The 20,743-nt window shown below is 49.1% G+C and overlaps 2 protein-coding genes across 6 annotated transcripts in view; one reads left to right on the plus strand and one right to left on the minus strand.

Moving 5' to 3' along the window:
- Positions 1 to 2,602: 2,602 nt before the first annotated feature.
- LOC107317925 (uncharacterized) lies at positions 2,603 to 9,118 on the minus strand. Of its 3 annotated transcripts, none has more exons than XR_001557084.3 (2): positions 3,492 to 3,767; positions 2,603 to 3,166 (listed from the first exon to the last, which is right to left on the minus strand). XR_001557084.3 is itself a non-coding variant. In XM_085512572.1 (2 exons), the coding sequence occupies exon 1, from the start codon at positions 6,300 to 6,302 to the stop codon at positions 5,823 to 5,825; it is 480 nt and encodes a 159-aa protein (XP_085368698.1). In that variant the 5' UTR covers positions 6,303 to 9,118; the 3' UTR covers positions 3,028 to 3,166; positions 5,710 to 5,822. The 3 variants fall into 3 exon arrangements, 2 of the variants coding, with proteins under 2 accessions (XP_085368698.1, XP_085368699.1); XM_085512572.1 differs by lacking the exon at positions 3,492 to 3,767 and adding an exon at positions 5,710 to 9,118 and having other exon boundaries at positions 3,028 to 3,166; XM_085512573.1 differs by lacking the exon at positions 2,603 to 3,166 and adding an exon at positions 5,710 to 9,118 and having other exon boundaries at positions 3,549 to 3,670.
- HS6ST1 (heparan sulfate 6-O-sulfotransferase 1) overlaps positions 4,517 to 20,743 on the plus strand; it is a 142,349-nt gene continuing 126,122 nt past the window's right edge. For 2 of the 3 annotated variants that reach the window (XM_085512563.1, XM_085512562.1), the window contains exon 1: positions 4,686 to 5,445. In XM_085512563.1, the coding sequence (XP_085368689.1) occupies positions 4,928 to 5,445 (518 nt within the window). In that variant the 5' untranslated portion in view covers positions 4,686 to 4,927. Of the gene's footprint in view, positions 5,446 to 20,743 lie in introns of all 3 variants that reach the window. The other variant, XM_015871133.3, reaches the window with a different exon arrangement.

Raw genomic sequence — 20,743 nt, forward strand, 5'->3', positions numbered from 1 at the left:
GTCTGGCAGCTGTTGTGATGCAAGCAGGAAAGAAAAGAGTTTGAATAAGGAGCAGCTGACATCTTGTGCCTTCCCTGTGGCCTCGCTACCCACCTCCCCACCCCCCCACCCACCTCAGGCTGGTTAATACCCTAGAAACTATAGATGCTTAAGCTGTGGTTGTTGGCATTCCTGTACTTGGAAAGCTCAGCGAGGATCTTTCCCAGCATTTCAAGGTCGTGACAGACTGGTTGCAGTTTACCATCTGCAGTTATGGTACAGCAGTATGGTATGTACTCCCACTCTGTGCCTGTGTGTATGGCTGGGAACAGCTACTGCAGCTGCTAACAGCAGTGGAAGTGCAAAATAAGTTTAGAAACCCCCGCAATACACTTTGCTGTAGGTCTGAGCATTGATATGACAGAGCAACTGCTAAACCCTATGGCTCGTGACTCCTCAGTACTTACTGGGTGTATGCTACATGCTCCCATCCACTTCACCAGTGTGAAGGAGAGCACAGCGTGCCCACTTGTCCTAATCAGCCAGAGGAATGGGGGAAAATCTATGTTGGAATGAACTCAGTAAGTGGTTTATTTCGACCTACTCAAGGGAACAGGGAGCTTATCCTTAGGAAACAAAGTAAATACACTCTTTTGTTCTTGATGGTCAGTAGTAGAACTTCTTTTCAGATGCCTTTACTGAAGGATTTCTTAGGGTCTGCAAATGTTTAAAGAGGACTTTTTACTGCTTTAGTTAGCCAAGCTGCGCCAGCTCACAGTAAACCAGAGGAATTTCTGTGCTGAGAAGCCTTTAGACTCCCCCTGCCTAATAAAGTGGGTATTTACTGTCTGGGCTTTGAGGGAAGTGCTGCTCTGAGGTTTTGGTGGCAGAAGAGGTGTGTGGTTTTCACTTTTCTTACTGCTGTTTTGTCGTGGGTGGTTTTCTGTAATAAGCTGCCTGCTCTCTAAGTTCACCCTCACTTCATTATTAACTCAGAGATTACTCTTCATTGAATTCCTAGCTGCAAATACATAAACCTTGAGGTATGTATTAGCGATTTACACCTGGCAGTCCTGTCCCATCTCTGGGTCTAAGTGCTAAGACTGAATGCTGCTTGCTGTCAGTGCTGGTAGCAGCGTGATGCAGGCTAAGTGCTCTGAATGTTTACTCCTTGCATTTCACAGTGACTTGGAAGGAGTGGGATAGGGACAGGCTGCTGTGCTGGGCACCAGCTGAGGCCTTTGGAGTTCCAGGCGAGCGCACAGCACTGTGTGTGGCTGTAAGCAGCATGGCTTTGTGTCAGCACTCCTTACTCAAAGTCCAACCAAAGCCATTGCTCCCAGCTCCTCTACAGGGAAAGCATAGCCACCATGGGGTAGAAGGAAGCATGCTTTGTTCGATCTTTAAGATTCAGGCATGCAGCAGAGAGCAGCAAGCAGTGATAAAATACGTTTCAATTGCACTTGCAAAACTTGCATATGTGTTGTGGCGTTGTCTGTGAGAAGAGTTCTCATTGTTCTATCTCACTCCTAGCAAAGCTTTACCGCAAAGAAATCATGAGAGGTGGCTTATCTGTCTGTGTTCCTTTCGACTAGGAAAGCGGCCGAATGTAAATCAGGTTTAGGTAACTTAACTAGCTTAAGACTGACTTCAGCTTCTTTTCTTCTGAAGTGTGAATTCAAAGTCAGTGCCTTCACACACATGAGCTACTGTGAGGAAATGTACAAAACAGACCTTTCAGGCGTACCTGAAGTGACCCAGGAATGTAAAAATCACTGCAAATCAGCGGAGTTCATAGTCCTGGATCAGCTGGATCTCTCTGAAATGTCAAACACCGCTTTTGTATTTGCTTGTATTAGAAACACAGATTCTTTTGAGTTGGAAGGGACCTTAAAGGGCCATCTAGTTCAGCTTCCATGCAATGAACAGCATCACCTACAGCTCCATCAGGGGCTCAGAGCCTCATCCAGCCTGACCTTGAACATCTCCAAGGACAGAGATGCTCAGTGCCTTAAACACAGCCTGAACATCTCTGTCCCATCATCTCTGAGCAACCTGTGCCAGTGCCTTGCCACTCTCACCATAAAGAATTTCTTCCTTATATCCAATCTAAATCTCCCCTCTTTTATGAAATGATTTCCCCTTGTCCTACCCCAACAGACCCTGCTAAAAAGACTGTTCTCTCCTTACAGCCCCCCTTTAGATACTGACAAGCCACTCTCAGGTCCCCCCACATCCTTCCCTTCTCCATGCTGCACAGCCCCAGCTCTCAGCCTGTCCTGTAGGAGAGCTGTTCCATCCCTGGGATTGTTTTTGTGGCCCTCCTCTGGATGTGCTCCAACAGTTCCATGTCTCTCCTGTACTGAGGACTCCCCATCTGGACACAGTGCTCCAGGTAAGGCCTCACAGTGCAGAGTGAAGGGGCAGGATCACCTCCCTGACTCCTCCTGTCAGGCAGAACCTGCCCTTGGAGAAGCCCTGCTGGTTATCCCACATCACCTCCCTCTTGTGCTTTAACCTGGCAGGTGGCTGAGCACTGCACAGCCAGTCACTCAGTCCCCATCTCTCCAGTGGGATGAGGGAGAGAATCAGGGGGGGGAAAAAACAAAGTACAACTCGTGGATTGAGATAAAACTATTTACTGAGATAATGAAAAAGATAATGACAAATATATAGATACGTATAAACGTGTATAGCAAGTAATGCACAAGTAGACAAGTCCAGTTCCAGCTGGGCCTTGGCCTTTCTGGTCCCATCCCTACACAGCCCAGCAGCACCCCTAGACTGCTCCCAGAATAACGTTCCTGCTTCCATTAGAAGAGCTCCTGCTGACAAAGGTTCACAGCAGTTAGTCACCAGCTATCTCAGTATGACATCAGTATAAACAAGCAATTGGAAACATGGCTAAAATCAGTCTTCAGTCTGGTATCAAGCACAGAATAAAGGAAAGCGTATTGAAAATCAAAATAAAACATCAGGAGTCCATGCAGAGGTTTGATCTCCTCTAGCATCTAAGATATGGTTTACTTTTCCAACCACTCCAAAGCCCTGGTATTCATCGATGCAGACAGGAATGGACAGTGACCTTCAGTCAGTCATGCCAGGGTTACTGCAGGCTTCAGTACAGCGAACAAGAGGTCAGAGAACTCCTCCAGTGAGCGAAGGGCAGGCTCCTATTTGCATCTGCCTACAAGAATGCAGAGAGAGGAAACATGAAATGTGTCTCTCCGGTTCACTGGCTAGAGATGAAAATACAGACTGTAAAATGCTTTCGTTCTCCATAAACACTGAGTGAGGTTTGGTGTGTCTCAGTGACTGCTGATCATCACTGCTGGCCCCATGGGAAGCAGAGCTCTGCTCCTGGGGCTGCCCTGACACACCGTGATGAACCCCAGGGGAGACCTGGGGATGCCTGCTGGGGTCTGGCCTGCAGGAGGAAGATGCAGTGCATGGAGAGGGGTGATGGCTGGGTGAAAGCAGCAGAGGGGACAGTCACAACTTGGAGTCCTCACCTTTTTGCACAGTGGTTTGCAGAAGATCCAAGGAAAGAGCAGATCTCATTCTTTTACCTCCACTCAGACCTTCCCGGCTCTAAAAAACACACTGCTCTAAAGGAACACTGCTGCAGTGCTCGGTGTTTAACTCCCTGTGCAGCACAGAACTACTGTCATTGCCTTCAGTGGGACTTTGCCTGAGAACAAACAGGGATTGAATTAAGTACTTGCTTCAGTGATCATCTTAGGTGAGTCATACCTGTAAGCAGCTTGGGGATAAGGCATTGCAGAGCAGTACATGGAATGAGCCACCAATACCAACCAGTAACCAAACCATATCTCCATGCAACTAAAGAAAAAACCTTGAATAGTTCATAGCTTAGAGTTAAAACAATTCATTAACAATAAGTAACTCATTTAACTGGAATCAGAAGGCGATTTTGCCCGAGTTCTATCATTTCTAGGTGTGTATGTTACAGCCACATGCAAACACATTGTATGTGTATAATGTATATAAACCTCACTTGTGCGCCTGCATCTCTGAAATCATAACATAAATCTCAGGCCTTTCAATTAAGTTTATGCCGTGCTTCTGGATGCTGCCGTGCAAGAATGACATCATTGTTCCTGGAGTTAGGAGCCAACATGAAAAGAGGAAAATCAGAAGCAGACTTTTAAGAGGAAAAATAACGCCACCCCGTTTCCTCCTCTGCCCTAACGCTGAAGCACCATGTGCACACACTGCACAAAACTCGGCCTTGGGTGGGACCTTCTGAGGGCTGCTCATCACCCAGGTGCACTCAGCTGGTGCTGGGCATCGCGGTGACTTCTGCGAGGCCTGGCTGCCCTGTGTGTGTGGGTGGCGGCGGGCACAGCGCCGCGCCGCTCTCAGACCCTCGGCCCCGCTGCGCTCCGCTCCCGGTGCCGGGCGGGCTGCGGCGCTGTGCATGCCGGGCAGGAAGCGCCCAGCGCCGGCCGGGCCGGGCCGCACGCAGCGGGCGATGGGGGCGGGTGTCGCCCTGCCGCCGTGTCGCCGTGCCGCCGTGCCGCCGTGCCGCTGTGCCGCTGTGCCGCTGTGCCGGGGCGCGGCGGAGGCGGCGGCGGGACGGGGGCGGCTTCCTGAGGCGGGGGGCGGGCGGGAGGAGCCGGCGCCGCGGCCGCTCTCCGCCCCGTCCCGCCCCCTCGCCCAAGTTGGGCGCGCGGCGCGGCCCTGTGCAGCGGCTGCTGCTGCTGCTGCCCGCTGTCCTGCCGTCCTGCCCGGCCCGGTGCTGCGGAGCGAGGCGGGGAGCGGCGGCCTCGCAGCGGCGGTCGGGCAGGCAAAGCAAGGCACGGCACGGCACGGCACGGCACGGCACGGCACGGCACGGCAAGACAAGGCAGCGTTGCCCGGCTCCGCCGCCCGCCCCCGGCCCCGCCGCCCGCCCAGCGCCGGCGGCCCCGGGAGATGGTGACACATGAAGCGCGCGGGGAGGACCATGGTTGAGAGGACCAGCAAGTTCCTGCTGATCGTGGCCGCGTCCGTGTGCTTCATGCTCATCCTGTACCAGTACGTGGGGCCGGGGCTCAGCCTGGGCGCGCCCAGCGGCCGCCCCTACGCCGAGGAGCCCGACCTGTTCCCCACGCCGGACCCGCACTACGTGAAGAAGTACTACTTCCCGGTGCGAGAGCTGGAGCGGGAGCTCGCCTTCGACATGAAGGGCGAGGACGTGATCGTGTTCCTGCACATCCAGAAGACGGGCGGCACCACCTTCGGCCGCCACCTGGTGCAGAACGTGCGCCTGGAGGTGCCCTGCGACTGCCGGCCCGGCCAGAAGAAGTGCACCTGCTACCGGCCCAACCGCCGCGAGACGTGGCTCTTCTCCCGCTTCTCCACCGGCTGGAGCTGCGGGCTGCACGCCGACTGGACCGAGCTCACCAACTGCGTGCCCGGCGTGCTGGGCCGCCGCGAGAGCGCGCCCAACCGGACGGCCAGGTACGGCGCTGCGCTGCGGCACCGGGCGGCTCCGCGATCCCGGGCTCCCGAGCGTGGGGGCTGTGCTGGGAGCGCTCCTAAACGCGGCGCTTCCCATGAGAACCACAGCGGTGTGTTCGCCCAACTCCGCACACCGCACACAGCTCCGTGCCGCTCGTGGCGCGAGTTTTGGGCTCGTTTTTTACCCGAGCTCTGTTCCTTCGCAACATGCGGATGCTTTGATCGCGGCTCCGTCTCCTCTTTGCCTTGAAGTTTCCTACTAACCTTTTCCCGAGCCATGTGCTCCGTGCATTGTTAATGCCATCCGTAATCCCATTACTGAAAAGTGACCTTTAAGAACGTGCCGTAGCATCGCTGCCGCTTTCTCCCCGCGTTCCCTAAAGCCGCTTGCAGCGTTTCCCTCGCCCCGCACATCGCTCCGGTGCAGCCGGTTGGGACGGAGCCGCTTGAGCCGCTCCCGTGTGACGCCACAGCCCGGGGCAAAGCGGCCCGACCCAGCGGGCTGTGCTCCGCCGAGCTCCGGGCAAAAACGTGCGGCGTTCAAATCTCACTTCAGAAAAAGAAGCGAGAAAGTGCCGTCTGCTGAGCATTGGCACTCGGGTAGCGATCCGTTTGCCGTACGGAAAGAGCCGTGCGGGTCGGCACATCCCCTCATAGTCCTCGTGCATCCTTAGCTGCCGTGTGCCGGGTGCTGCGGCTGTGGGTCCCCGCCGCCTGTAGGCTGGGAAGCGGCCGGCAGCCCCTCGGTGCAGCAGGCGGCGTGCGGAGCCCCGCCAGCATCGCGCCTCATCGCGGTGCCTGTCAATGAGGTGCTCTGTGCTGCTTGGCTTTGGAGCATCGGGGGCTGCTGGCTTCATGCTTCGTTCTGTGACCGTTCCTACCTTGTTCCCTTCGGCCCCTGCGTGCCCACAAACAGCTCTGCTGAATGCGGTCTCCCCGCTTCCCTTTAAGCTAAACCGGAGCTCCGTGCCCAGCAGTGTGATCGCTCCGCTGTGGAGCTCTGCTCAGCGTGGTGGGTTAAAGCAGCTCGGCGGTGCCCCGCGCTGTTGGTGCTTCCATTGCAGCGCTCCAGGACAGCGCTGCACCCGGCCGAGCGGCCACCCTGTGCACAAAGCTGTTCCATCTCCAGAGCTGGGGTCACGGCACACCGTGCTTGTTCATGTAATGTAGCTGCTGGGTTTTCTTGCTAAGAAAACACTTGGTCTGGCATTGTGTCTAAGAGCAATGTGACTGTTTCTTCATTGTGAATACTGTATCTTGTATGGGGAATCAGAACTGATTTAGTGTCAGGGGCTTCTTTCCAAAAGAAAACCCAAACCAGCCAACAGCCCTTCATGCAGGGTGCACACAGATGCTGCTATTAGCCACTCAGTTTGCTGGAGTGAAGGCTTCACATTCACTTTTAAACCCGCTGTACCAATCTCTGCCTTTGCTCCTGGCTGCTAAGTTTAAAGCTTTGTTCCTCCAAGCCTCTGTTTGTCCCACACAACAAACCCGCTGACTTGTGCTGGCAGATAAATCTCCCTTCCTGTGGGCGCTGGAAAGCATGAAGGTCATTCGGTATTGCCCACATGTACAAATCATGAGCTTAGAGCTGTTAACTTTGCAAGGAATGCGGTTTTATCACTGCACAGTGCCCTATTGCACTACATTCCATAACCTGTGCACGGTACATAAATTTACAATGCAATTGCTCTTTTTATTGTTCTGCTGCTCTGTGTTAGACTTAATGACTGGGAGCCTTGGATTTCCAAAGGGGGCATTTGTTTTTTTCCCCCTTTTTCTTTCTTTTGTGTTGCTAGACAGCCAAAGATGGGTGTTTGAGCTCTTATGGGCCAGCACACTCCTTAAAAATATATATATTGTGCTGTTTTCTCTCCCACCCTCTGTGTCTTTTCCTGCTTTGAATTCAGATGGCTCCTAGACAGGCACTTCTTGAAGCAAATGTGTTGCTCTGTCCTGTGTGTCTGTTTGGGGCTCAGAGCTCGGGGCTGGTTGTGTCCATCAGTTCCACTGGCCACAGTGTTAGTAAAGGGCAAATTCCAGGCTTTGGGAATGGAGGTTTGTTCATTCCTTGTGCTGCCGGGCCTCAATAACTGCTGGGAAAGACTTGTTATAAAAGCAGATAACACAGGGACGCGTGCTTTGAGTCATCGGGATGATATTTGGAAGAAAGCAGTGGCTAAGCACTTTCTATGAGCTGCTCCCTTGAATTTGCCTCAGTGCAGGCACCCTGTCGTGGCTGTGAGAGATCCCATCTCCTCCACTGACTCCAACACAAAGCCAGGCTCAGCACTGTTTGGTTGGTGCCCTCCTGCCTGTTGCCCTCAAAGCTGGCTGCTCGCCTGTTATCCTTTCAGGTTATCAAAGCTGATCGGCCCAAGTTTTGGCATCACTCTCAGATCGAGCTGTTTACAGCTTATGTTTTGCTTGTCGCTTTGTGTGTTGGTTTTTGGTTGGGTTTATTTTTTGTTATGATAAATGATTTAATAGGGCTCAGTGGTTTGTTGGCATGGTTTCCCCAAAGTGCCAACTTTCACAGCTTCCCACCACAGACTGTCCCCTTGCTGGGATCTGTGCTTGATGAGGTTTATATTATATGTGTGTTTAGGAGCTGCAGAGACACATTGTCAGGATACCAACTGTTTGTGAATGGAGGGCACTACCAAATTGCTTCTATAATGTTGGCTTTTTCTGTGCCGGGCTGGTGGACACCCACCTGCAGAGAGCAAGGGATGTCTTTATGCACTGGTTTGGCCCATCTATTTTCTTTTACAGATTGGTTGAAAGCATTAATATAAGCCTGTTTTGTGGTCTGGTTCTTCCCGTATGTCCCCAACACGTGCGGTGCTGTGCAGCCCCAGGTCTGACACACAGCCCCCTGTCTCTTGCATCCAGTTGTGCTGCCCAGAAAACAGCCCATCAGTTCCACACAGAAGATCTTTACGCTGACGTTGTAACTAAAAGGGACTAAACTTCAGAGCTCTGTGAGCAGCTGCCTTAAACATCCTCCAACTGGATGCTGTGTGCACTGCTGCTTTATGTACCCCCACTGCCTCAGACAAACTGCCAGCACACAGCTGATACACTCCACCACATTCCTTCACATAAGCTTTTTGCAGTTCAGTTGATTAAAGATTACAGTTTACAAGACTGTGAAGGATGGTGGTGGGAGTGGGGCTGGCTTCAAGGCTGTGCTGATGGCCCTGGTGCCAAGAAGATGTCCGTCCCACTCTTTGCCACTCCTTGAGCACTTCTGCTTCTTGTGTTTCTCTTCCAAACTGCTGTGACCTTGAGCATCCTGCCTTGGGATCTCTGCATTTGGAAGCAAATACCTGTGCTTCAAGAAAATTGGAGTTAATTAAAACTGTAGGGGCGTTTAAGTAGAAAATAATGCGCTCCCCAGGTGATGGCACTGATAGAACAGCCGCAGGCTTACTGGTGTGACTGGGTAGGGCACGTCTAGGTATGCAGGATGCTGGCAAAGGCCTTCAGTTGGATATTAGGATGTGAACTGGTGGAGGTCATCTTGCCTCTTAAGAAAACACCGCTCAAAGAGATTACATTTTAGCTCGGAGATTACCACTGTGCTGTCTTCCTCCGGCCATCTGTTCCTCCCAGGAGGGAGGGGAGACCAGCCTTCCCTCGGGCACCCTCCTTACCCCACAGCAGGGCCAGGCTCCCCATGGTCAGCACCCAGCAGAACCTTCTGTCTGCCTGCTGTGGGAGCTGGAGGAGCAACCAGGCAGCTGTTCTCCAGGTAGAAACATAGGATTTGAAGGCCCAGGGTTGACTTTTTGGTGTGTTTGTTTCAGAGGTGAATTGGTGCTGTGCCCTCATCCTTATCTGTAAGCAGTGCCCGTGCTTCCTGCTCCTGCCAGCGCTCTGGGGGACTCCATGTCAGCATGGCCTTCACGTAGGGGTCTATGCCCGCAGTGACGGGCAGAGCCAGCAGAGGGTTCACCTGGACTCTACAAATTCATAGTAGGGATGCTTGGAATAATGTTTTGTCAGTGAACACTCGGGGTTCTGCTTGTGTTAGAGAAAGCAAAGCAGCACAGCTTATCTTTGGTTGTGCTTGTATTTCCAGGAAGTATTAGAACAGAGAAATTTTCTGTTACCAACTGAAGTCGTATTTACCAAGCAAAGATACAGCATGGTCTTTAATTCCTCATAATCATGACTGTGATAGCTACTGGTACAGTCTTGCTTGGTGTGGTGGAAGGAAGTGATACTTTACTATCAGAAGTTAATGTCTTCCTAAAGCAAGGCAGGGATAGCATGCATGGGGCACAGGAAGAGTGTGGGGCTGAAGGAGCCCGGTACAGCTTGTCCTGTTTCTGAAATAGCATAGTCCTTTGGAGAGGGTTACCATAAGGACACCAAGAGCCTTTAATACTTGTAGTGTTGCATGTCAGGTTTCAGACCTGAAGAGGATACTTCAGTGAGCCTGGTGTGCTGCTGCCCAATGAGGAGCCTCTCAGCAGTGCATGTTGTCCTGAATTTCTTAGTAGTGCTAATTGTTTAGTGCTTTCACCAATATACCTCTGTGTACAGCTACTGCACTGCTGTAAGCTGTGTAGTAAATAGCACCTGCTGCTATGTTCATTTACAGCCTAAAACTGCTCTTAAATGGGCTGCCTTAAAGCTGACTTTGCCCAGTCTCAGTATGTATGGACCTTCCATGCCCAATGACTTTCAGAGCCAGCTGGTTTCTCAACACACTACAGCTACCTCGCTCTCTGCTTCCCTCCTTTCCCCTCTGTTAATGGGTCAGTTCTACATAGCAGCTCACCTGTGTTTTTATAGAGGAAACATTTCACAACCTGCTGCCACTTTAAACAAGAAAACTGATTTGCAATTAACTTTTTATAGTGTGACGTGGTATTTGCTGCTACACCACGCTGCAGATGGAAGTGGTGTCTCTCCTCTTTCAGAGCATGGAAGACGCGCCATGGGGGAAGCTCTCTGAGCTTCCTGATCTGCCTTTGTGTTTTTGTTCTTTAAATTTACCTCTTTGGTTAATGTTGGCCTCAAAGTACTAAGGGATGTCAGGGCTTGGAGCCAATCAGCCTTGCTTAAAGCTTCCAAACGGCTTTTCATTGTCCCATGTTGGGCCTGTTGAACAGATCCTGGTTTCTGAAGAAGTAAAAACTCCTTCCATGTATTGGAAGTATTCCAGATCTCAGCCTTAGTTCTTGTGTTAATTAGACATACACGTGCATGAGATACCTGATCACAGGGATCACTCCGAGTTCGGAAAGAGGATTTTGTGAGGAACACGCGTGGTCCTTTCTTGCTTTTATCTTAAACATCTGAGAGGGGAAAAAAAAGGTCTCTTAGAAAAACCAAATGTCCAAACAAGTGCTGTAAAAATAGAACTGCCTTTTTTTGTTTAAACTAACAGTGCTTACTGCCTGACCCGCTTGCTCTCGGTAAAGATTTTACTTAGGTTACCTGTGACCCTATATCAAAGCGCTGGGGAAAAAAATCAATGCCTCATAGCTAGGACAAACAGCAGCAGCGTGCTGACTCATCAGCTTCCTGGCAGCTTTTGCTTTCCAATTGGAGATGGGGAAAGAACGAGGAGCACAGGAATTGCAGAGTGTAATCATAATCAGTCAACCATCCCTTCTGTTAACATGCCTTAAATCAATCAAGACAAGATTACCTTCTGCTATTTTCTCCTTCTTCTCTTTTGCCTGTACCTCTTTTTAGGTCTTTGGGAAGAGCAGAGGCAGTTGTGACGTGTGTAGCTCTGCGGAGGCTGGACAGTCTTTTCCTGGCTGATGAACTATGTGCTTGGTGAAAGTCCACATTAAGAGAGATAACTCATCCACTGAATACTGTACAAGGAAGCTTAGAAGACCTGTGCAAATCAGGGAATGCCTTGGCATTTTTTCCTAGAGGAGCAAAACTGGAACTTGGCCCTAATTTCAGTTCTAAGTGTCTGAGTGGGGTTCCTGTTTTCTGATTGTACTGCTGTGGTGGATGATGATTAGCAATGCATGCAAGGTAAATAATCTCAAGCCTTTGCCTGGATGTTTTCTTTTTTCACCAATCTCCATAAAGATTTAAAAATAAGAATCATCTTCCTAATATGTACATAGCCTGTCTCCTATAGAGCCTAAGACCTTCTAGCCAAAGATTTCAGCTTTACTTTCACCGTCATTGTGATGAGGCCCTGTTAAAAACATGGTATCAGGACTCCTACCATTGCCACTAGCGGGTTTGAACTCACTTTAGAGATCTCTTGCTGTCTAACACTTCTCACTCATAAGTTATTAGAGGTGAGGCTTGAACTCTGTGTCAGCCAGCAGCCTGCTTCCATCACATCTCTAATGTACAATTCAGTCCCACCTTCTGATATGCCCAGTCTCCATATCACATAAATTCGGACTCTGTGAGCACCTTCCTCCCCCTCTCATTAGCTGTGATGTGAATGTAGTTCATGTTTTCCATTCAGATGCACGTAAGTGTTTGTGTATTTAATTCACACCCTGCTTGTGATGGAGAGAGCGGTCATACTCCAGCACTGAGAATCTATGCATGTATTTCCAAATGCTTCTCTTATCTTAAGACTTCATATTTTCTCTTGTTCTTCTTCTCAAAAACCTCCTTTTTAAGGCTTGCAAAACACAACTCTGCCAAAATCAGAAATAACTGTTAATCTCAACAGTCAAATTTAATGCGGTCAATACACTCAAATCTTTTGAGTGAGGTATTAACCATCTTAGGATGAGCCTCTTAGCAGTACTCAGAAAGGGTTGTTTTCATGACTTTTACCAAATTGGATGAAGCTGACACCTGTTTTTGGAGCCGCTCATATCCAGCAAATGCATGTGTTGCAGATACTCAGAATCAGCAAATAGCCGTTTTCAGCAGCCGCTGTGTGTCAGCCAGTTACCAGCTTCCAACATGGGATGTTCAGAAGGCAGTCAGGCTCCAAGCAGTGAAAAAGCCCTGGGTTTGCCTACAGGTGGTCTGCAAGCTTTGCGTGCCATGATGTGCTGCTGAGAGCAGCTTCTGTGATGCAGCGGTGCACTGAAGGAAGAAGAATTGTCCTCCCTCTGCAGACTAACTGAAGCTCAGGGGAGCTGCAGAAATCAGGAACACCACTGACAAAGGGATCGGCTTGCAGTGGCCATGGCACAGAAGCCTGCTGTGGTCCTTTCAGTCTTCCCAGTCTGAGAAATGGGTTCCTCCATGGTAAGCTAGTGAGGTGGTCAGTGAGTAAAATGGGTATATGGCTGCTGTCAGACATAGTGGAGCATAGTGAAAAAGAATTATGTCTGTGCTGTCTGGGGTTGGTTTCATGTGTCCTGGAGCATCCTGGTTGCTCGGGAAGGGGCTGACTCTGCATGGCTGTCACAGCCACTGGGACAGTATGTGTCAGCTTTCTGCTTTCTTTTCTCAGAACATCACTGAAGTCCTCTCTGGTCTAAGCTCATAACTTCCTATGTAGGTGCTAACCTGCCGTGGCAGCAGTTCTTGGGAAGAAATACTGCTGCTACTGCCTGAAGTGTTTCCTCAGCGCTCAGAACAGTGGCTGTCAGCAGGAGAAGCATGTTTGTTTTTTCTGACCCTCTGGGATGGGATGGTGAAAACGGTGCTGTTTACTCAAGTAGGGTTTCACCCACTGGAAGCTGGTAGGAAGCTGTCCCTCCCATCTCCATCCCAGCAGAAGGCCCAACCAGGGGCGTGTGAGCTGTGTTACACAGACAGGATTGCTGCCGGTTACCAGGTACTGCAGGGCACTAGCAGAAACCCTTTCTAACATGCTGTCTGTCCTGACTTGCTCAGACACGTTTGTAGGTTTGTTTGACAGTGCTGAGGCTGGGTTATGCACGCAATGTGCTCAGCTAGCATTCGTGTTAGTGAGCTGTAAGGTGATAGATGGGTGCAGCAGGAGGAACTGCACAGCACAGGCTTTGCCCCTGCTCAGTAGCTGAACCCCACACCCAGGAGCTGCTCACTCAGGGTACCAGGGGCAATGTGCTGCTCCCTGCTCCTATCGTGGAAGCCCTTAAGCTTCTCCTTTGCGGGCAGCAGCAGTGTGCAAAGGAAGCAGCGCCAGCAGCAAATCCCTTTGGCACATGCAGATGGAAGCTTCTTGCTTCCGTGGGTGTCAGCATCACGTTTGTGAGCAGCCCAGCCATCATGGCGAAGGGACAGCAGAGAATCTGGGGGCCTGCTTTTTGCATTCAGTGAGAGGGCTGCTTGCCAACTGACCTGAAGGATTTCAACAGCAGTACAATTTTATTGTATTTTCTAGTGGATGGATTGCCTTGGTAATAAGTTGCCTGAGGAAAAGTGCAGAAATTCTTGTATCCCATTAGTTTCACAGGCTTGAAGCCACAGCTGAAGAAGCTGTTACCTAGCAAAGGTATGTAAGGGCTGTTGCTCTTGAAGAACATAGGGACGGGAAGTGTATGTGCATGGATGATCTGTATCTTCTAATGCCTCTGCAGCACAGCTGCTCATCCCTCTGCTGTGCTGAACCAGGCTACAATGTGGTCCTTTTATTAATGCAGGGAAGAGGTAAAGGTTGAACAGCTTGCCCTAATGCTGTAACATCAAATCCAGGGGTGCGGTGTGTGTATTGAGGACTCACTGGTGGGTTGGGCAAGGTGATCTTCGCTGTCTCATGTCTGACGAGTGAGCATGTACTGGGCAACATGGTACTGTGGGAAGCTTCCTGTCCCTCGGTCAGACAAGTAAGGATCTTCTAAATGGGTTTTGTAAATATCCTGGAACAAGCAGAGAAGTAAATCTTGCTGCAAATTGTCCACTGCCTGACTACTTCTATTTGGAAATAACCTCCCCCCGAGGCTTTCTCTTGAAAAAGAGAGAGAGCTTGTTCTTTTCAGTGTTGACGGAGGAGGAACTGGTACTTGAGGTGCAGCCGGACTACGGTGACAATATAAATGGTGATGGAAAGGGTGCAGCTGCAGTTCATAACACCTGGTGGATGATCAGTGGTTTCTCTGGTGGCTGCGGGTGGTGAGATGAAGCGCTGGCTGTCAGCACAGAGCAACTAGAATTCCTGCAGGAATTGCAGGATGGATTTCTTGGATACTTGGGAAAAGGGGGGATGTGCTGGGCCTGCCAAATGCTTCAGACAGGATGAATCCCTCCCTTTCCTAAGTGGGGTATTTCCTGACTAGTGAAGTTACTGGGGATTGTCATGAAAACTCTTGTTTTCTGGGTTGAAGCCTGGCCAATCCCAGATCTGGAAGTGACTGCTTATGAGAACAAAAGAACAGTTGTATCTGTCAATGCTAGTGTTGCAGGTAAGAGAGTTACAGGCTTTGCCTTGTGCAAAAAGGGCTGGAGAGAAGCTTTCTCTTGTGGAAGGCTGTAGGCTTACATGCCCCAGAACTGAAATGCCTCTTTACTACTTCTTTTCATGGGAATGTGTGTGTGTTGGGGTGTTCATGGAAGCTAAAGTGAAACCGAGTTATAGTAGATAGGTTAAGTAAGCCTAAACAGGTTGCTGTTTTGGATTATTCTGAAGATAACATTAAGTAATCTGCACAAGAAATTCTGGTACAGGTGAGACCCAGAGCTATTGAATTCCAAAGGTGATGGATATGGAGTGTGTTTTAGGATTGAATGTGTATTAAATGATTGAATGATGCAGTGTACTCTGCTGCAATACTCCCGTCTCCAAGAGGAAAAAAAAACCCTCTCTTTAACATGGAGTGGTCTCTCTGGGGTCAGTGAGGAGAGAATACGAGGGGGAAATGACTGGGCGTTAACAACTTCCCACAGGATAAAGGACAAACAGTCCTCCCTTTAAACAAATCCAGTTACTGGGTGTGAGTAGCAGCTCTGAACCTTGGTGGATTTTTGCAATTAAGAATACAGGCTTCGTGCTCCAGAAGACAATTAAACAAGTGTTTATAGTGGTGAAGGAGCTCAGAGAAGGAGCTTGTTACACCAATTCATTCTGGTTATTGGCCTTTCTTCCCCCTTCCTATTTATAACCCATTTAAATGTGACTAATGGCTAAAGCAAGAACTTCACTACCTGTCACATAAGCTTTTTTTTTTCCACCCTGGTGGATGATGCAAGTTGAAACAAAGGCCTTGTTGTTTAAGCTCCCTTTAAACTCTATAAAAGCATACAGGCTTCCAAGCCACGCTTTTAAATCACACCTCTGAGCTTGTATGGGAAAACTGCAGGCACGTTTTGAGAAATCCATTTGTTCTCTTCAGCTGATGGTATTGCAGGAAAGGGAAGAGGAATGGGATGGGATTTGTAAGTGCTGCACTTGGTTAGAGATGTGACCAGTGCTTTGAGGACACGTAAGGAGATATGGGATCTTCTTGCCCCCATGTCACCAGATCAATGCAGGACATGCTTAAAGTGCTAAAAGCTCGGATCCATCTGTTTGGTAGTTTCAGTGTGGTTCTTAGGTGACAGATGTCCTCCTACAGATGCAGCTCTCAGTATGGCACTAAATAGACCCCTCTTTTTTTTGCAGTCTTAGTTGAGCACCTAAGATTGAATTAGATGAACTGAGCTATGTGAATGGCTGAGTTGTTGATGGTATTGTAGAGCTCCCTTCTGATTTGATTACAGAGCCTTTCCTGTCATGCCAGAGTGCTCCTCTGTAAATAAAGCAGTGGTAGCAGAATGGGATGCAGGTACTGAGTATGCCACGTCTGTTGGAGCAGTGTTGAAACTGCAATCCTGGCTTCTGTTCTCCATCTCACTCCAACGTGGTAATATGAGGAGTACCCAAACTCGAAGTACCCAAAGACATCTAATGTCAGCTTACTGTACAGGTACTGCCTCAATGACACGCAGAGCGGGAGCAGGAGAAACCCAGGATTTGAAATGGGGCTTTTGTATGTAATCACACCTTGAGTTGCTTCCGTAGCTTTGGACGGTATTATTTTTCCTTTCCTCTTAATGGCAATATTGCTGAGCAACTGAAAGCTCTGAGGAAGTTTTAATAAAGACTGAAGTGCCAGCTCGCAGTGTTGGGGTGGAGTGGAGCTATGTTAGTGCAGCGAGCTGTCTGGATCCTGGGGGAGGTCAATGAGCACCTCTGCCTCAAGTTCCTTCTATGTTTCTTTTGGTTCCAGCATTGCTCTTTGCCAGTGGGAACTGCTAATGCACGCACATGGCTAACCCTGAGAAACGTGGAATCGGCTGATTTGGCTCAAAGCCGCAGAACTAAATGAACCTGTCGTGGGATTCGCAGTCACTTAGGAGGGAAGTCTGGGTTTAGTTTCACCAGTTCAGTGCTGAAATCCAAGTGTGGATAACACTTGCAGCTGGTGGTCCCAGAAGAGGAGCTCTGGGGGCCCCATAGCAGTGCTAGAGCCAGGGCTGGGCCAGCCTTCCAGCTGTCTGAGCTCCAGTGTCACCACTGGGCCATACTGGTCCTGTCTGGAGTGGGCAGAAAGGGCTCCTCTGACAGAAGAGAGGCTCAGGCTCTCACAGCACACAGCAGTTGGTCTCAGTGGCTGCCAGACGGGCTCTGGTGTAATTAATCTTTGTCTGTCTGTGTGTGGTAAGGCTGTCCTGCATTATGTACTGCCTCAGACTGCATCCTGGAGGAAGGCAGAGGCGGCAGGAGGACACTGCGAGGCCGAGAACCTCCATTTACCTTCAGCTTTTCCTGGCTGAGTTCTGCACATCCTCAGTGAGGTTGCACTCTTACTCCGTTAAGTTTGTTACGATGCTGTCTTACGGAGGTTGTTATCTGTGTTTGGTTGCTACACATCCAGCTTTCTGTTTCCATGACCAGAGATATGGGAGGCTTGGGCTGTGGGAAGCTTGGATGGACACGGTGCACGTGCCAAAGGGGCTGAAAAAGCAACTTCTGGAGCAGCACCTTTTGGGAGAAAGCTTTCTGTCACTGGATGAGCTTTATAAGAATTGCTATAGATGTGCAGCCTGCTGCCCAGCTTCTGGGCTCTGTAGCCTTCTTGCTTTGCGGGATACAGGCATTAAGTTCAGTGTGACCATATTCAGCTGCTCACACACATTTCCTGGAGCAGCCAGTCCTCAGCAGGAAGCTACAAAGCATCCCTCAGGACTGTGCTTTTCTGTGTGGATTTTTTGTTTGGTTTTGTTTGGTTGGGTGTTTTTTTGAGGGTTTTGTTGTTTTTGTAAAGGGAGATATAATGGTGTTCTCAATAGCAAGAGAGGTTCTTGTGTTTTTTTCCCCTTCAGTTGTGGAATCTGAAGGGGCGAGGTGGAAGAGCAGGGTTCGTTCTTTGCTTTCATTTTCATCTCCTTCAGCAGATAAAGGAATGACATCTATGTCACCCCAGTGCCAAGCACTTGACTTAAGCAGCAGCATTACTGCAAAAGGAAAAAGAAAAAAGCAGTTTTATGCCATCCCACAAAGCATGCTTGAATTGCTGCTGAATGTTGACTTGTATTGCTAAATTTTGGCAGGAAATGCATTATTAGAAACCTCTTCCAAAGACTATAGAGGCCCAGATTACTTATACTGGCAAGGAGCTCTGGAGAGGTGGTCATGCTTCCATCAAACAGTGACAGCCTCTCTGTATGTTCTGCCAGTTGTTGCCTCTTGCCCCTCGCAATGACACTTCAAGAGAGCAGTCAGTGTGCCCTGAATGGGAGCACGGAGGTGGAAACAGAATAAAGCAGTGTTTTTAATTCCAGCACAGTCTTATTTTGGCATGCAGCATGCTGCCTTTTCCACAGGGATTTGTGCATTATGTGGAGTGTGGTTGGGCTGGATTAAAACTGAGTATTTGCAAGTAGTGTCCGTGGTATGAGTCCTCTAACTGTGTGGATATGCGTGTAATGGATGAAATTGTGGTGAAGCTTTTCTGCATGGTCCTGTCTGTGAGCAGCTCAAACTAAGTACAGAGGGCGTTCCAGTGGTGTTAGTGACAGCATTCATGTTCTCCTGCTGAACTGCATCTCGGTGTCAGTCGTTCTGTCAGGACCCAAGAACTGAAACTACTTCATAAACACCAGAATTCCAGGTAAACTGACAGGAACCTTACATGTTTGAGTCTCTACTGACTGCTCCTTAGTTAGAAACATTTATTTCTGTTGTTGCTAAGCTGTTAAAAAGAAATGCAGGTATGGGAATTAGTTTATGCGCTGTTTGAACCTTACATAGAAACACTACAAATAAGCCTACCATGCTAAGCAGAAATCATACATGTAATTCCCTTGGAGGTGTTCAGATGCCTTGAATATCTTTGAATATCTTTCCTGTAGATGAGGTGCCTGTTGAGAATGTAGAGCTTTTGTTCCCTGTCTTCTGTTGAAGGTTTGTTTGGGAGGACACTGACCAGGTGGGCCAGAATCACACCAAGGACCAGTGATGGAAACAATGCAGTAGAGGAATGTTTTATAGGTGACATAATCGAAGTGTGTTGCTTAACACCCCCCATGCCCTCCTCCCCCTTGCTTTGTGATGTCCATCGTCTCCAATACATATTTAAGGGACTTAGAAGGGAGCTGCCCTATTATCTTTTCTCTTTGCTGTATCCCACGCTGCTGTGTGGCTGGGAATCTGCAGAGAGATTAGTTAATAAGGAAAGAGCCATCTGTTGGAAACTGGAGACGCATAAAGGGAAGCAGGGATTACTATTTCCTCTCACTTTCTGGCTCCACCTTTCCCCAGAAGGAAAATTAACAGATTGTAGAGATTCTAGAAAACATTTGAGAATAGAGTTTGAGGTTTGATTGTAAAGGAAGTAAGTGCTGCACAAAGGGGCAAAGTTAGTATTACCTTCTGCAGTCCACAACCATTTATTTCCCCCATAAACTTTCAGTCACTCTCTGTTGTTCTTCCTTACCCAAGGAAGGGAATCACAGAATCACCAAGGTTGGAAAAGACTTAAAAGATCATCCAGTCCTATTACCAATACCAATACCAGATCCTATTACCAATAGCTCCCACTAAACCATGTCCCTCAACACAACATCCAGTCGTTCCTTGAACACCCCCAGGGTCGGTGACTCTACCACCTCCCTGGGCATTCCATCCCAGTGCCTGGCCTTCTCCATGTCTGTATGGCAGCGAGTTGGACAGCGTTGGTCTTTAAGGGAAACAGCACAGTGACACAGCGTGAAGTAAAATGACAGTAGAGCATGAGAGTCCACAAAGTGCTGCTGTCACTGCTTCCTCCCTCTCAGCAGATGTGCCCACTTCTCCCTTTGCTGAAATGTCTTCAATTATGGAACAGGGAAGGAGGAATTGGGAAGTTGTTTGCTGGTTCTCAAACTGCTCAGGCCTGTGCTTTCCCTGGTGTTTTCTGTTTTCCCATTTCAAGGAGGAAGAAGATCACTTTGTGGGCGGCAGCTGTATGATGGGTACTCAGAGCACAGCACCATCAGGGAAGATCCCATCAGTTGTCTCATAGCACTGTGCCACGTGCAGGACTGCAGGAGAGCCCCTTTCTGCTCCAGCCTCCCAGGAGGCCCAGATATATTTCATGTTGTCAGCCCAGGGCAGGACCTGAAGCACCAGGAAGGATAATGTTACCTCTGCCATTTTCTTTGTATTTCAATACCTGCCCTTTGGTTTTGTTTTGGAAATAACTAGCAATGGTTTTTATTTGAAGCAAGTCTGTTCAAGCAGCACTGGTAAATTGGTAATTGAAGAACTGCTTCTCTCCAAAGTGTTTTAATGAGATATGGTGCAGTATGTTGGTGTGCATTGCTTTTCCTTGGAAGTTGGTATTTACGTGGTTTAATTCAAGTTCACATTGAACTAACCCAAAGCTGGGCGTGAGTTAGCTGAATTCAATGAAATCACCTTGCTGTAAAGAAGGAGAGTATAGGAGTTGATGCAAAAGGAGTTTAATGTCAGTGAATCACTGAATCCCATTTGTCCCAGCATACGTGTCATGGAGTTCAGTTCTGGATCCATCCTTTGTGCCCATGTCACAAGGAAGGCAGTGAGGAACGAAGCTGCCTGGCACCATGTGGCTGCACAGCTGGCACCTGCCGAGTTACTGATTATCCAGAGCTGTGCCCAGCTCAGTATTTTATGACATTCACTGATCAGCGCAAGTACACAGTAAAAATCCACTACATTTATTTTTATTTCTAAGTCATAAAAAGAAAAGTAGGCACATTATATGCCATGCATAGATAGAACATATATAAAGTTGTGTTTAAATGGAAAGAGGGAGCAGCTTTCCCAGTCATCGCGGTTGTTTTATGGTTGTTCACTCCTTGCTTGCAGAAGACTGACAGTCCTGAAACAAGCAGGGAGGGAGCAGGAGGAGAAGTGTTCCTGACAGAAGCAGCAGCACATTGCCTGCAGCCATGTCTTGTTGTAAAT

The sequence above is a fragment of the Coturnix japonica genome, chromosome 12, assembly GCF_054131305.1.
Source record: "Coturnix japonica strain WE chromosome 12, WE-NBRP24, whole genome shotgun sequence".
In the NCBI taxonomy this organism is placed as follows: Eukaryota; Metazoa; Chordata; class Aves; order Galliformes; family Phasianidae; genus Coturnix; species Coturnix japonica.

Bases quoted from the DNA above. Each gene is read 5' to 3' on its own strand.
- LOC107317925 (XM_085512572.1), bottom strand. From the start codon at position 6,302: ATGAAGCCAGCAGCCCCCGATGCTCCAAAGCCAAGCAGCACAGAGCAC.